A 15,038-nucleotide genomic window follows, 5' to 3' on the forward strand; every position below is an offset into this window, starting at 1 on the left:
ACTTCTATTCTTTTCTATTTCAATTTCAGCTGCTGCTAATCTAGAAGCAGGTGTTGATGTTTGCTCGACAAATCTTGATGCTTCTCTACCTCTTTCACAAACGGTTGCTGAACGACTAATTCCCGAGCGAGGAGGAGCTTGATGGCTACTCCCACCACTTTCATAATGAGAAGCCCTCCTTCTATAAGCATCTTCATCAAACTGCCGCATGCTTTCGCGTCTCGCAATTTCTAGTTCAATATCTTCTTCGTCTGAATCTGAACCCTCAACTTCTGTCATCTTCATGATTTCATCTTCCAACTCCCTTGCCCTCTTTGCTTTATCCCTTTTTGCAACTTCAAAACCCCTCAACATATTTCCCATGTCTTTTTTTACTTGCACAGAAACTTTTTGACAACCAGCAACTTGCCCTGGTATATTTGCCAAATGCTGCTTCAAGCGAGTTATCCCCCCAGTTATTTTTTTACCACAAAAATTACAGGTTATTTCTCCTTTTTTTCCCGTAGGAGTGGCAAAATTCCATCCAATATCTTGACTTGGTTTATCAGATCCCCCTCTCGGCATTTTTAAATTATCAAATAATATACTGTAAAATAAAAAATATATTATCAAATTAATGTGCAACTTAAATTAAATTCAAATTAATGTGTAAACAAAAAATATATTATAATAAAGTAACTTGTATGCTGTAACTTGTAAGTTATAACTTGTAAAGTTCATGAAATTAAAAGGTATAATTAAAATTAAATTATATAACTTAATAATAAGTACAAATATATCAAATAAACATAAAATTCATAAATTTTAAACAGTAACTTACCTCAATGGAGGCTGGAAATAAGTATGGATTATGGAAGAAAAAAGCTATGGAAGAAGAAGAACTGAAATGGAGGAGAAGTGCTGCTGCTGCCTGCTGGAGGCTGGAGGAAATGGAGGAGAAGAAGTGTTGCCTGCTGGACTGGAGGAAATGGAGAAGAAGTGTTGCCTGCTGGAGAGACTCAAAGTGCTGGATGGAAGAGAGACTAAAGTAAAGACTAAAGAATAAAAAGAAGTAGAAAAGGTAGAGATTTTTCACGTGAAGTGAAGCACAGGCTGGATGGAGCTGCTGGACAAACTCTGCAAGATTCCTGGAGCTGCTGGAGCTACTGGAGCTGGACAATAATGCAAGATTTTAATATAAAGTAAAGTAACGGCCGTTACATAACGGTCGGTAACGGCCGTTACCGCCACATTTTTTACTTGCCGTTATTTAACGGCCGTAACGGCCATGGGAGCCTTCGTTACCTATAAATAACGGCCGTTACGTTACGTAACGACCGTTATTTGAAACCATGCTACCGGCGCTAGGATCCAAATCGGCTTAAGGCCGCTGGGACCCGTAGCAAGCCTCCTATACCTGTCATATACCTGATAACATCCCATATATGATCATTCATTTTCATAAAAATTAAAAAAAAAAACTTCAATATTCCAATCTCGACCTGTGCATGCACTAACATCATAAACATAAAACCCCATACTAGAGCCCTCATCAAATGCTCTAGTGGGTTATCATAACATACATCAAGCTTGGACTGTCATTTCTCATCATAAAAGCATTTCATTAAAAGATCATGTACAAGGAAAGTAACATTACTATTCGGGCCAAGCACAATACTAAACCTTAAAGCATTCCTTACATTACATTGCATAAAATCATTTTACAATACATGTCCACTCTAACTATTATATAGACATAACTTCAACCTGGAAGACTCCCCGGTCTAACCTGCACCTGCAAACTTGGGGGTTAAGGGAAAGGGGTGAGCTACTAGAGCCCAGTGAGCAGAATGGTAAAACATTATATTAAAATCCATGCTTTCATGAAATGCATCACATCACAAACAAATCACATCAAGGATGGACTTGTCACCAATAGCCCTCTACAATATCCAAACATGCCAGGGGCGTAGTGCAGGCCACACCTGGTCTTTCTCTTACACATAACATATCATACATATCCAGTCGTACCGGGGGCGTAGTGCAGGCCACACCCGGTCTTTTTCTTACATTGTGCCAGGGGCGTAGTGAAGGCCACACCTGGACTTCCATATCATATCATATCATGTCTCATCATATCGAGGACTAATGGGTCATCCAACATCCATCCACATCAACATCAAATTATGCAATGCAACATATTCGTGAAATTCTAATGCAACAACCTAAAATATATCATGGCATTCATGATGCATGAACATGCTCAAAATTTATTTGCTTGCAATATAAAGATTCATTCTACTCACCTCAGGCTGACTCTGAAGCAGCTAGCTCACTGCTGGGGTCCTCGATTCCTCGAGTCCGAACCTACACAGGTGGACTCAAATGAGGGACCAAACATACACTAAAATGACTCAAAACAACTCCCCAAAAACCTCCCTAAAACACCCTAAAATAATCATAGAAAACATGCAAAGGAAGGCTGAATAGGGCACTTTTGGCGGCAGGTTCGGCGGCTGAAAGTCCCTCCAGAGCCGAAACTCAGCCACTTTCGGCGGCACCTTCGGCGGCCGAATGTGGTTCCAGAGCCGAAACTCATGCATGTTCGACGGCACCTTCGGCAGCCGAAACTCCCCTCCAGAGCCGAAAGTCCAACTTTCGGGGGCAGGGTTCGGCAGCCAAAACATGCCACCACAGGCAGGTTCGGCTGCCGAACCTGAGTTCTTCCAAAGTGGCAGAACTCAGCCTCCTCATGCACATTTTGTCTCCCAAACCTTCTAAACATGCATTTAGCTATTCTACAACATGCATACACACATACATAAGCATATAGGGGTCTCAAACTAACCTAAACCCCAACACAAACACAAAGCATAAACACATACAACATTCATTATCCATAAACTCAACATTAACCCTAACAACAATCAACTAACCTAAACATGTATTTCTACCCCATAACCCTTCATAAAACTTGTTTAAAACATGGGATAAGCTAAAGATCTACCATTACCTCTTGAAGATTGAGAGGGGAGGCAACCTAAACTTGGAAAAATGGAGGAAGAGAGCTCCGGGGTCTCCAAGCTTCAAATCTTGATCTTAGCTCCAAAAATCTTCAAAACCAAGTTAAATAACTCATAAAAATATGAGAGACTTGAAGGAAGAACACAAGATCGACAAGGGAGGACGGAGACTCACCTTGGCCAGAAATAGGGAGAGAAAACTCGCCCATTTCGGACAGGGGACCCCTTTATAGGTGGCTAGTCAGGCCACTTTCGGGGGCCTAACGTGCCTCCGCATGCATCCCATGTTCGGCGGCCGAACTTGAGGTTCGGCGGCTGAACCTGGATTCTTTCTTCATTTTCTTTCTTTCTTTTCTTCATTCTCTTTCTTTCTTTTCTTAAAAACTTTAACTCAAATCCTTTCTTCATAAAAACATAAAATACATGAAAACATTTTATAAAAACATGATTTTACCCTTCTAGAGGTTTTCGACATCCGAGATTCCACCGGACGGTAGGAATTCCGATACCAGAGTCTAGCCGGGTATTACAGCCCTGGTCTTTCCATATCCGTCATAACATATCATAACGTACTCGAGGGCTAGTGGGTCATCCAATGTCCATCCACAATAATAATAATTTATGCAATACATCATATTCATGAACTCTAATACAAAATAACCTAATCGTATATACATGGCATTCGTGATGCATGAGCATGCTTAAAAAGTTTCATTTCTTTAAAATAATAAATTAGTTCAGTTCTACTCACCTCTGGCTGACGCAAACCTAACTTTGAAGCAATTATCTCACTACAAGCCTCTACGTTCTTCCAAGTCCGATCCTACACAGACAGACTTAAATGAGCGACCAAACATAACTTTTACAATGCTTAAAACAACCCCCTAAGAAACCCCTATAAACATACAAGAACACACATAGGAAACGAGCTGAAAAAGGCTGGGCAGGGGACTTTCGGCAGCCGAAGGTCCCTCACAGATCCGAAGGTCAAAACCTTCAGGGGCAGGTTAGCAAACTTACTCAAACGTAACTAGGGTCACTAATCATCAAAGAACCAAGGAAAGAACCTACATGCATTCATAAAATGAGGAGGATCATCCATTCTCAAAACAAAAACTCTTAACTCTAAAACTTAGAAAAAGGATGATCATGCATGCCACAACAACCCATTAAGCACTTAATACACTTGTTGAAAACCTTCAGAAAACAGAAGAAGAGGCAAGGATTGAACTTACCCCTTTGGAGACACAAGGGTGACAGCAATCAAGACTTGGATAAGAGGGTAATCAATCTCCAAAGGGTCTCCAAAAGCTAAAACTTGAAATTCAAACTCAAATCTTCAAAACCGAAGTAAAAACTCATGATCTCAAGGGTTAAAAATAAAATTGAACTCAATATAACATTAAGCCGTCCATTACTTTACATAGGGGTCCCTGGGCTTTGTCACGTAGCATGCATATAATATAATTTGGAATTCAATATATAAATTTCAATTATAGTTGTTAAAATCATAAATTAACTTGTACAATTTTATGATTTTACGAGTTAAAATTATAAAAATGAGTAAAAAATCAAAATTAAATAAATCAAGCTCAAAGTCACAATTTATAAATAGTGAAACCAAATTTAAAAATAACATGATTGGAGTTTATAATTTTACATATTTGAAATTTATAAATTTAAATAATTACCTATTACTTTGTTAAAATTGATTGACATTTGTTTGTTTTTGTATCATTTCTAAATTTTTAAGTTTTAAATGTAATAATGGCCATTATTTATGCTATTGTAATTATTATGTACATCTATTGTAATATTTTTATAATATTTTCAATTATATTGTTATTATTATAATCTAATCTAATTTCGGTATATTATGCTTAAATATTTTTATAACTTAAATTTATATCTTTAATTTCAAATATGAAGTTAACATATAATTTCAGTTATTCTTAGAAGAATGAAAGTATTTCATTTAAAATTAAATTTGAATATTAGACTTAGCAATTTATATATATATATACAAAGTTAAAAAATCTTACAACTTTGTAATTTTACAACCTCTTCTCTAACTCTAGGTTAGAAAAATGAATTTGACAATCTTAAAAGTAAGTTTTTAATGAAAATGAGTAGTAGAACATCATAAATAAATTAAATTTAACTTACATTCGCATGTGTCATATATCATGAATATTGAGTATACCATAAATAATTGGTGTGAGGTAGATTTATTGATGGTAAGCTCTCTAAATCTAATTTGTTTAACCTTTCAATGGAGCTCCTCACGTCTTTCACTTAAGGTAACATTAAAAATGGCACATGTGGCTTGAGGCATAGTCAATATCTCGTGCCTAACCTTTCTCTTTACAAAGTTAAGGGCATAGCCATAGACCCATCTGGTCTTACATCAATTCACACATAACATGGAGTTAGTGGGTTATCCATCATGTCACATATACCAAGCGAAAAAAAAAAAAGTAGCATATTCATGGATTATAATAGCAATATGATGCATGAATATGTTGAATTCAGTCCATAATTTAAATTAAAGAGTTCATTTCTATACACTTGCTGCAGACAACACTACTCCTTAATGGTTATGTCTTAGGCAACTCATGGCCTCTTGAATTTTTTAAATATGATCTTATACAAAGACTCAAATGACATATCAAACTTAACCTTAGCATTACTAATAACATTAAGTTGGTAATATTATATATATATATATATATATATATATATATATATATATATATATATATATATAAGTGTGTAAAAGTGATTATACTAACAACAACCAATTAAGTCCAGAGAATATGTAAAGTTTTTTTAAAAAATTATATTAATAATTTCTTGATTTTTTTATTATAAATAATTATATTGTATTTTATAAATATATATTTTCATAATGATTATATTATAATTTTAATTTAAAAAAAAAACAACATAAAAATGAATAAGCATATTATTAAATCTACTTACAAGTATTATAAACGAGCTTATTCACGAGCTAATTATCAAATTTGACTAACTAGATTACTCACAAACCTTGCAAATTTACTCAACGAGCCAAATGACAAGCAACTTGACAACATGAGTCAAATCCTACTAAATTCAGGCTCAGATTATTTACTTAAAGCTAAAAATCGCGTAAACAACGAGCCAAATCTCGACAAGTTTTTATCGAATAAAACTTCAAATTGCTTGATTTGTTTTACACCCCTGTTCACGTGATAAATGCCAGTGAGCTGTAAAGAGTCAATTTAGTTTTAATAGTTCTTTTAAGTTTAAGCAAATAAAGTTTCAAAGCAGTTAAAAGATAATTAAATTTGTCCAAAAGTAATCAAAGCTCACTTAGAACTGTAAAAGTCATAAGAAATTCAGGATGATCTACTCTATATTCAAAAATTACACAACAAAAAATCTAATCCAAGAAACACCAAAAACAAAAGCAAACATAATATCCATGGATGGTATTCTCTATCTAAAAGCGAAGAGTTGCAACTCAGTTTGAGGATGCTTTTGTCACTTGTTAAAAAAATTAATTAAAAAGGAAAATATAATACGTTAGGAAGAACAGGTTACTGATAACAAAATGACAGCACTTCCTCTAAAAATTTTCTAGTGTACCTAATTCTATGCATAGACAATTTTGAATATTTCTCTAATGCACATAAAAATTACAAAGTTTCCGGACCAAAAATGTTTTCCAAAATAAGGGAACATCAAAACGGTATTATAATTATACTAACGAAGCTCATCCCTGTTGACCGGGAGTATGCCCACGACCAGTTCGTCCACCACGTGCACCTCGTACAGCTCGACCACGTACTTGTCGTCCACGGCCTCTACTGCCAGGAGGAGAAAGCACTGCACTTCCAGATTGTCTAAGCATGGCTCTCTCTTTTGCTCGCTCTGCCAAATTCACAACAGTTGAGGTATTACTCGCAGGTGATACTTGTTTAACCTCTTCAGTCTCTGTTGCTTGTTTTGAGACATCAACTTCCGCATTCATGGTGGCTGTTGTATTCTCAGCAGGTACTAAAGCAGTTTCAGGAATCTGATCACTCTCTCCAGTAATCTGATCATTACCATCATTTGACTTGTCAGAACCTTCCACAGTTTCCTCAACTACATCACCTTCGTCATTCTTCTCCTCATTAACAGCCTCAGGAGAATTGATCTCACCCAATTCCACTCCTGCAGAAACTACAGCTTCATCATCAATCCTTGCTGGCGAGGCAACAGGAGTAGTGCTACCCTCAGGTACCTCCCCAACTTCTGGACTCCCCACTGCGTTAGATGTATCGGTGCCTTCCTCAGCTTCTGCAATATCAGGCACCAGCTCTCCCTCTTCCTTTTCACTCTCAAATTCTAAGACAGATTGCTGGTTCTCTTCTACAGCCTGATCCTTTGAATTGCCATCAAACTCCCCTCCAATTCCACTTGGATTTTCCAGAGTCTCTTCTCCAACATTGTTCTTCTCGTTCTGTGATTCAATGGGATCATCTAATTGCTCTGAATCTTTTGGCACCTCATTTTTCTCCCCAATGGTCTCACCCTCATCCTTCTCAGCACCACCTTCCTCGTTAGTTACATCAGCAACAGCAACAGCAATTGATGCTTCCTCAACTGCTGGCGGGATCACCCTACTTTCTGTAGGAGTAACAGTTTGACCTTCAGTACTCTCAAGTGAAAAATTGGAACCTTTTGGTTTCTTTACAGCAGGTACTCCAGTATCAGAACTGGTCTCCCCTTGATTAAGGGGCTGTTCACTCAACTCGGAAGCAGATGAAGCTAGGCGTTTGCGAGCAGTTGGTTGAGACGGTAAGTTGAGATTGCGCTGAGTTTCAGGTTCATGAGACGGGGCAACCTTCGCCTGCGTGTTGGATCCATCCACATCTGGCATATCTACATCACCCTGAGGCTCATCAGGTTTAACAAGCCGGGGCCTAACCAACTTCCTTCCTGTTTTTCGAGTTTCAATGTTGGTCTTAGGTATGGGAACTCGCCGCTCCTTTTCTTCTGCTGCCTTAGAAGCTACATGACTTGTTATAGGGGCCACCGAAGAACTTATGGCAGACTGACCTGTAGAGTTGCATGGAAAAAATAAGGAACTGAACATGATACTGCAGGTGGTTACGAGTTCGTAGTTAATAACAAAATGACTCCAGCAACAATCAGAACAGAAATTCTTTTCTTTCGTTACACTTTTTCTTATTAAATAAAGAACTGGGAGGACGATTACCTGCAAAATTTGTAGGAGGAGCATCAGGAGTAGATGTCTCTGCAGGGGCAGGACCAGCTCCAAGCTCAATGGCGACAGAAGTTGCAGTCCTCTCAAAATTTTCAACAGCCAATACATAAGTAGCAGAAATATCATCCAGGATTGTCCCAGAAAGAATCTGAACCACCGAGGTACCCTGAGATGAGTAGATAAGGAAAAGTTAAGACTGCAAATACATACAAAAAATAACAAACAATGTGATGTAGACAAATTTGGAGTGAACTAAAATATTTGGAGTAGGACTAAGGATCAACCCATTTAAAAAAGAAAAGAATGAAAATACTGTTTTGCTGAAAACAGAAAAAAAAAGCCTAAAATTGATTAATAATAAAAAAAAGATGCTAGCATCTTTCGAAAAAACAAATAAAGAGATTGAACACATTTTTACCACAATAATAAAGTAAAATGCAAATTTCACAAAATCTTTGTTATTACATTAATTCTGCTACTATAAATATGGGAGAACTTTATACCATAAACAATGGAATTTGTTTATCACTCATGAAACAATTTGTTTAGAAAAAGAATCGAGCCAAGCTGAACTTTTATCGAACTAAGGCTCAAATAGTTTTCAGAATTTGTATAGCATATATGATTTTTATTGTTAAGTTATTAATTGTTAATAACAAATTTAGGCAGCAATTTGAAACTTGTGGATACATGTTAGAACATTCATAGTTTTCCTATATTGTACTAAGATTGCAAGGGTCATATTAATTACACCAATGAATAGTTCAAGTATGTTATGAGACGTTTTCAAAGTTTAGAATGCCAAATAATTTTTTTGGTAAAGTTCGGGAGTATAAATATATATTCAGCCTTACATTTTCTTGTGATAACCAACTACACCCTTAAATTTCACTCTCCTTAAGTTTTGATAAAAACCGAATCGAGCCATATCAAATTAATTCAGTTCAATTCGATTCAAAGTTATTTTCAAAGATTTAGCTGAGGACAAAAAATTCAATGTTTTCCTTCTCAATTCTCAATCTCAAATCAAAATTTCAATTCTCAAATCAAAGGTTGGAGATCGATGTCAAGCAAATCCATTACCTTCATCACCACCATGCTGCTACCATAACCCCTACCACTTGGTCATTTTGTATAACTGACAGCTCAACAAAACCGTAATATTTCAGAACCAATGGATATCATTTGGGTATTTCTCAAGAATCCGTTATGTTTGTCCAAAAATGAGAAAAGGGGGCAAAAAGAACGTAATCCATGTACTTTTCATACCTAATTATTGGGGTTAATTACATGGGTCAGCTTCATTTCATACCATTTCAAAAGCCATTGTGCAAAAAGTTAGTTTTTATTATTTTTTAAACAAATGTTAAATATTTTTGAATCCCTATTGTAGATAATGCAAAAATAAAAATAATTAGAAGGTAGAATGTTAGGTAACTTTGATTACAAACTCAGAACTTAAGTTTTTATTACTTTTCAATAATTTTTAGATTTTTTGAATTTTTTTAATTATTACTTTTTGTAGTGAATACATAAATAAAAATGATTAGAAATTAAAATGTTAGATAACTTTTATTAGAAGATAAAAGTGGATCTACTAAAAAAAACTGCTAGGCGCGTCTGATGGTAATTGAAGTGAATTATTACGCATGATGTTTCAAAATTGTAATTTTTGTATTTATTTGATATATTTATATTTATTATTAAGTTATATAACTTAGTTTTGATTGCACCTTTAAATATTTTTGCTAATTTCATGAATTTCGCTGACGGACAGTTACTGTTTTGTTACGACAGTTAAAGGCTGTTTTTAGAAGAAAATCACCAGAGATGATAGTTGTGAAAAGCGTGCCTCATACACGAGGCAAGCTAGGCTCAGGTTGCATCACCTACGAGCCCTACAAGCGAGCGAAGTTGTGAAGGCGCACCAGGCACAAGGCCCATTGGTCCAAGGCGCACTATACACAAATTTTCAATCCCTCTCAGCTCTATTTAACCATCAGCACAGAACAAGAAAGAAGAAGAAGAAGAAGCACAAGAATAAGAAAACATGATCCAGATTATTCTCCTCTCCTTTCTTTTCTTCTTCATTTCCTCTCCTTTTTCTTTCTTTTCTTCTTCTTTCATGCTTCCTCTTCTTTCATTCTTCCTTCTTCTTGCCTTTATGCTGGTTCTGCTTCGTGAAGAACGTACTTGCTCCTATTACTCTGTTATTTTCTTGCAGCTCAGCTCTATATTAACATGCAAAAGGGCCACGTGTAAAATATTGATAACATGCAAAGTACCCATTATAAGGGACTGCTTATTATTAATGATTTTTCAAATTTTGTTCTAATACTTTTTATGAAAGAAATTTAAATATAAAATTTTTAAATCAAATATATAATTATTCATAATAAATTTATAAAACTCATTTTAAAAATAATCTGAAATTATGTTATTATTAAGTATTTAGTAAAATGTAAAAATTTAATACACAAAAATTAAAATTATCATTTTTGATATTATATTTAATTAAAAATAAAATTACTATAACACATTTTAACAATAATTTTCAATCATATATGTAATTTAATTGATAATAACTAAAGATTAGATTATATATTTATTATATATGTAATTAATGTTATATAACTAAATTTATAGTGTTTCTATAATTTATTTGTATCACTTCTTTTTTTGCACCTCAATTCGCTAGGGGGACGCTTGCACCTTACGCCTAGACTCCAAGATCCTTTGGCACACCTCAAACCTTTAATAACTATGCTAGAGATGAGCAATTACTCCACCTTGGGTTTGAAACAAGAAAATAAATAATAAAAAAAAGCAATAAACAATGAACAAAAACCAAATTGCATTAAAAAAACCCTCATAAAGATTAATCAGTGGGCTTCATGTTAAACGTGACAAGTATGCATCTTGGTTTAGTTTTCTATTCAGTTCACAAGTTTCTTTTCCCCCCATCAAATAGGCAGATCCTTTTTTTTACTACGTTTTTTTTTACAGGATTTTCATGTTTGATGGAGAATGATGTGGTGCGCTCAGCCTCTCCATCTATGGAGAGAATGATCCTTATTCGATAATGCTCATGTAATCAATGGCTAGTTATACGAGTGAAAAATTCGAAAAGAAATGAAAGAAAAGAGTGAAAAGAAAATGCAAATATGACAAAGCATTCACCGAAAATAATCTGAATAACAATAATAGTGGTGGTGGTGGGTGTGATGCAGTGATAAGGACAGCAGCTGCAGACAAACTTCTATGTAATAACTAAAATGACTAGAACTTTTTGATGAGTATTTGGGTACCCATAGTCCCACACCCAAGTCAATTCACCCGTACAATCTATTTCCATATATCATTTATAGCATTAAAATTTTATACCACCCATTTATGACCCATATCCCAACTATGGTTAAATTCTGGTGGAAATTCTCATCTCTAATTTTAGTTAATAGGCGGACACTTCTACCTTAGATTTGAAAATAAGGGTAAAAACCATAAGAACCAACTTGAATAAATTGTAATTTCCCTTTGAAAACAATACTACAATAGATACTACAATACTCATTTATCTCATACTGAAATAACTCAGCTAAAAAAGTATTTGCTGAAAACACAAGGACAAAAAAGTCTTAGACCCTAACCTCGTGGAGTCCTTGCAATCACACACAAAATATAATGGTAGTATAGTACACCACCTGTTATCTCATAACTAAGCAAGCATGTAGGAATTATAAGAAGCAAGAACTATACCACCACTAAATTCTAAAATTATCCATAAACAAAATTAGTAGAACATATTCACCTCTGGGAGATTGGTTTCAGCATGCTTAATCTTTTCTAGTTCATCAGAAAGTCGCCTCAAGGCCTCCTTATGCTTCTCTAGTTTATTTGTGAACTCTGTCTTTTCCTGTGATTAGTTAAGGCAACAAAAGCAAAAAATATAAATGACCAGAAAGTTTAAGAGACAACTATACTTCAGCCTCAAAATAGCAGAATAGCTTCAAGATTAGCATCAAAGTAAAATACTCCACCTTATAAATTAAAACAGAATGTGGTGAGGACATAGCATATATTTAAGACAAACCCTAATATGCATATCATGTTTATAAATAATTCAGTCAATTTTCATTGTCATGTACTTCAATGCATGTCACGGACAATCCAACCTGTTCGACATTTTTAACTTTATCCATAATAGCTTTCTCTCTTGTCAGACGCTTCGCTTTTTCCAACCGATGATCCTCCTTTTCCTTTCTCAACTCTTCTCTCTGCCTCTCCAAAGTTTTCTCCAAAATCTGGGTGACCATGGTATAAGAAGCCAATTTGGAAAGAGGAAAATAAAGAATAATGGGGAACAAGAATTGTTAACCTGTATTCTATGTTCTTTCTCCTCCTTTTCCTTCATGACCTGTTCACCACTGACATTTCCAATTGATCTTTTACCTATCAATTGCCATTGGAGATTATTATGCAGCACATGGTAGCAAGAAAATACTACAACACAACCTTTTACATTAAGGAAAGTACCTTGTTTCAGCTCTTCAATCTGTTTGGAAAGTGCTTGTTTTTCCTTACTGAAGTCTTCCTTTTCCTTCAATGAACTTTCAAACTTTTTCTACACGAAAGAACAGAATGGTAGGAACTGTTTTAATAATCATACAGAAAAAGAGAGCAAGAATTCGTAGCATCACATCCTACACTATTCGGACTCGGATATGGGTGTCAGAAATGGGTACATATCCATGTGCCAAATTCGTAAATTTGTGAAATAAAAATTGTGATATAGATCCAGATTTAGAGATGGATGCTTGGATAAATTTTATAAATAAAAATAAAATTAAGCCATAATAATTATTATATTCATATATTAATATTTCATTAAAATTACTTGATACAATTATTTTTTAACATAATACCACATTATTTAAGATTTAATAAAAAAATATAATTTTAATAGTTAACATTAATAATATTTAACATTTCTTAATAGTTATCCTAAAATTAAGATGTAGCAGTCCAATGACCCAGCTTCTAACTCTTTTGTTTCTCTTTTTTCAAGGTTCCTTTACCCATTAAGATGAAGAAATAAAGGTAAAATTTATTCACATGCGAACCCTTGCACACCTACCACCTAACCCCTGTAAAAAAGAGAGGAAAAAGGCTGTCCATTTTCCAAGAACTCATTTAAGCCTGCAAAAGAAAGGCAATTCAATTTCCAAGGCAACATTTACACCTACGCCTCTTCTTCTTACTGCCACGAAAAGGATTATATATAAAAAAATTGAAATAGATATTTGAAAACCATTCAGCAGATTAGAATGCATGCCCAAGCATTTCGATAGGCACCCTCTTCATCTGGTCTGCCATGCGTGTCCAAATTCATGACTGCATATTGAACTCATATTTCATATTGTACCCCCCCATGTCCACACGGGTGTGGCAAGGGAAAATCGCGAGTCCAAGTATCAGAATCACATCTAATCTATGCATGCAGAATAATATTGAAAGTATTCATGACTAGTAAAATTTTAACATAAAAAAACCGATCTCTATTATGTACAACCTTCCACTGAATTGTCAACTTCCTCTGTTTCTCCAACTCTGATTTCAGACTAGCCTGCAAGTGAATCCATATCAATAAAATATTGATATTAAAAATATATGCAAGAATCAAAATGTTTATATCAGTGAACCTCTGTTTGCAAAACATCATTTATTTTTTGCTCCTTTTGACTCAGCTCTAATTCACTCTTTCCAAGGTCTTGCTCCAGTTTCGACATAGTCTCCTGCTGTTTGGATAAAAGGCTATTGATTCCCTCAATCTCAGATTCTCTCTCTTTCATCTTTTCCTGTATAAAAATTTACGAAAATAAGAACAAACAAAAAGTTAGATTATTGGAGCCAAAAAAAGAAAAGAAAAGAAAATAGGTGAATCATTTCCTGAAAATACATATGTGAAATGAACATGTTTACTTCACTTGATAACTTTGTCTGAATACCATTTGGAATATTTAATACAGAAATTTGTAAGAATTTGGTTTGAGGAAAGGGGAAACTCCAAAAAAGGCAAAAACCTGGACTTCTAAAAAAGTTTGCAATTCCACCCTAAACTAAATAATAATAATAACAATGATAATAACAATAATGTCAATTAAATTTACATACATTGAGAATTGTGCGAACTCTACTATTAGGTTGCCCATTATTGAGATAATGGAATTGCCATGTGTTATCGACAATAGATAGACCAAATCCATTCTTCAACAGAGTCCAAATATTGGGCAAGTCTTTTCAGAATCAATTGATCTTAATTATTGTAAACTTTATTATTGCTTAGGTTAGAATAAACTTCCTGCTTATTATCAATCTTTTGTTATTATTTAAATTAGGATAAACTTTATGCTTATTATAACGTATTGTAGGACTTTTAATTTGTTATGAATTATTATGCTATTGTATAACCTCACTATATACATATATGGTTAGTCCATGAGTTATAATAAAATAAAATAAAAAAGAAAAAGAAAATTAATAATAAACATAGTTGAAATTTAAAACTATTATTAAAAAGTCTAAGGTGTTAAGAGCTCCCACTTATGAACTCCCTCCTTATCCATCATCCTATGACACGATCCTTGACTCAAGACCATTACAATTTTGTATCAACACCAATCGTCATGGGGGTCCCGACAAAATCAAATGAGGAACTGAAATCCTTACTTCGCGAGATGCAGGCACAAAATGAGGCTAGATTGGTTCAAGTAAAAGCGAGA

At 34.6% G+C, this 15,038-nt stretch overlaps 1 protein-coding gene across 1 annotated transcript in view; it reads right to left on the reverse strand.

The window, feature by feature from the left end:
• Positions 1 to 6,522: 6,522 nt before the first annotated feature.
• LOC110603690 (nuclear-pore anchor) overlaps positions 6,523 to 15,038 on the reverse strand; it is a 53,326-nt gene continuing 44,810 nt past the window's right edge. Inside the window, exons 41-48 of the mRNA XM_021741525.2 lie at positions 13,959 to 14,114; positions 13,829 to 13,882; positions 12,793 to 12,880; positions 12,635 to 12,708; positions 12,432 to 12,560; positions 12,068 to 12,172; positions 8,251 to 8,425; positions 6,523 to 8,090 (exon numbers count right to left, since the gene is read on the reverse strand). Of these exons, the coding sequence (XP_021597217.1) occupies positions 6,760 to 8,090; positions 8,251 to 8,425; positions 12,068 to 12,172; positions 12,432 to 12,560; positions 12,635 to 12,708; positions 12,793 to 12,880; positions 13,829 to 13,882; positions 13,959 to 14,114 (2,112 nt within the window). The 3' untranslated portion in view covers positions 6,523 to 6,759. The remainder of the gene's footprint in view (positions 8,091 to 8,250; positions 8,426 to 12,067; positions 12,173 to 12,431; positions 12,561 to 12,634; positions 12,709 to 12,792; positions 12,881 to 13,828; positions 13,883 to 13,958; positions 14,115 to 15,038) is intronic.

Source organism: Manihot esculenta, chromosome 16 (assembly GCF_001659605.2).
Source record: "Manihot esculenta cultivar AM560-2 chromosome 16, M.esculenta_v8, whole genome shotgun sequence".
Lineage (NCBI taxonomy): Eukaryota > Viridiplantae > Streptophyta > Magnoliopsida > Malpighiales > Euphorbiaceae > Manihot > Manihot esculenta.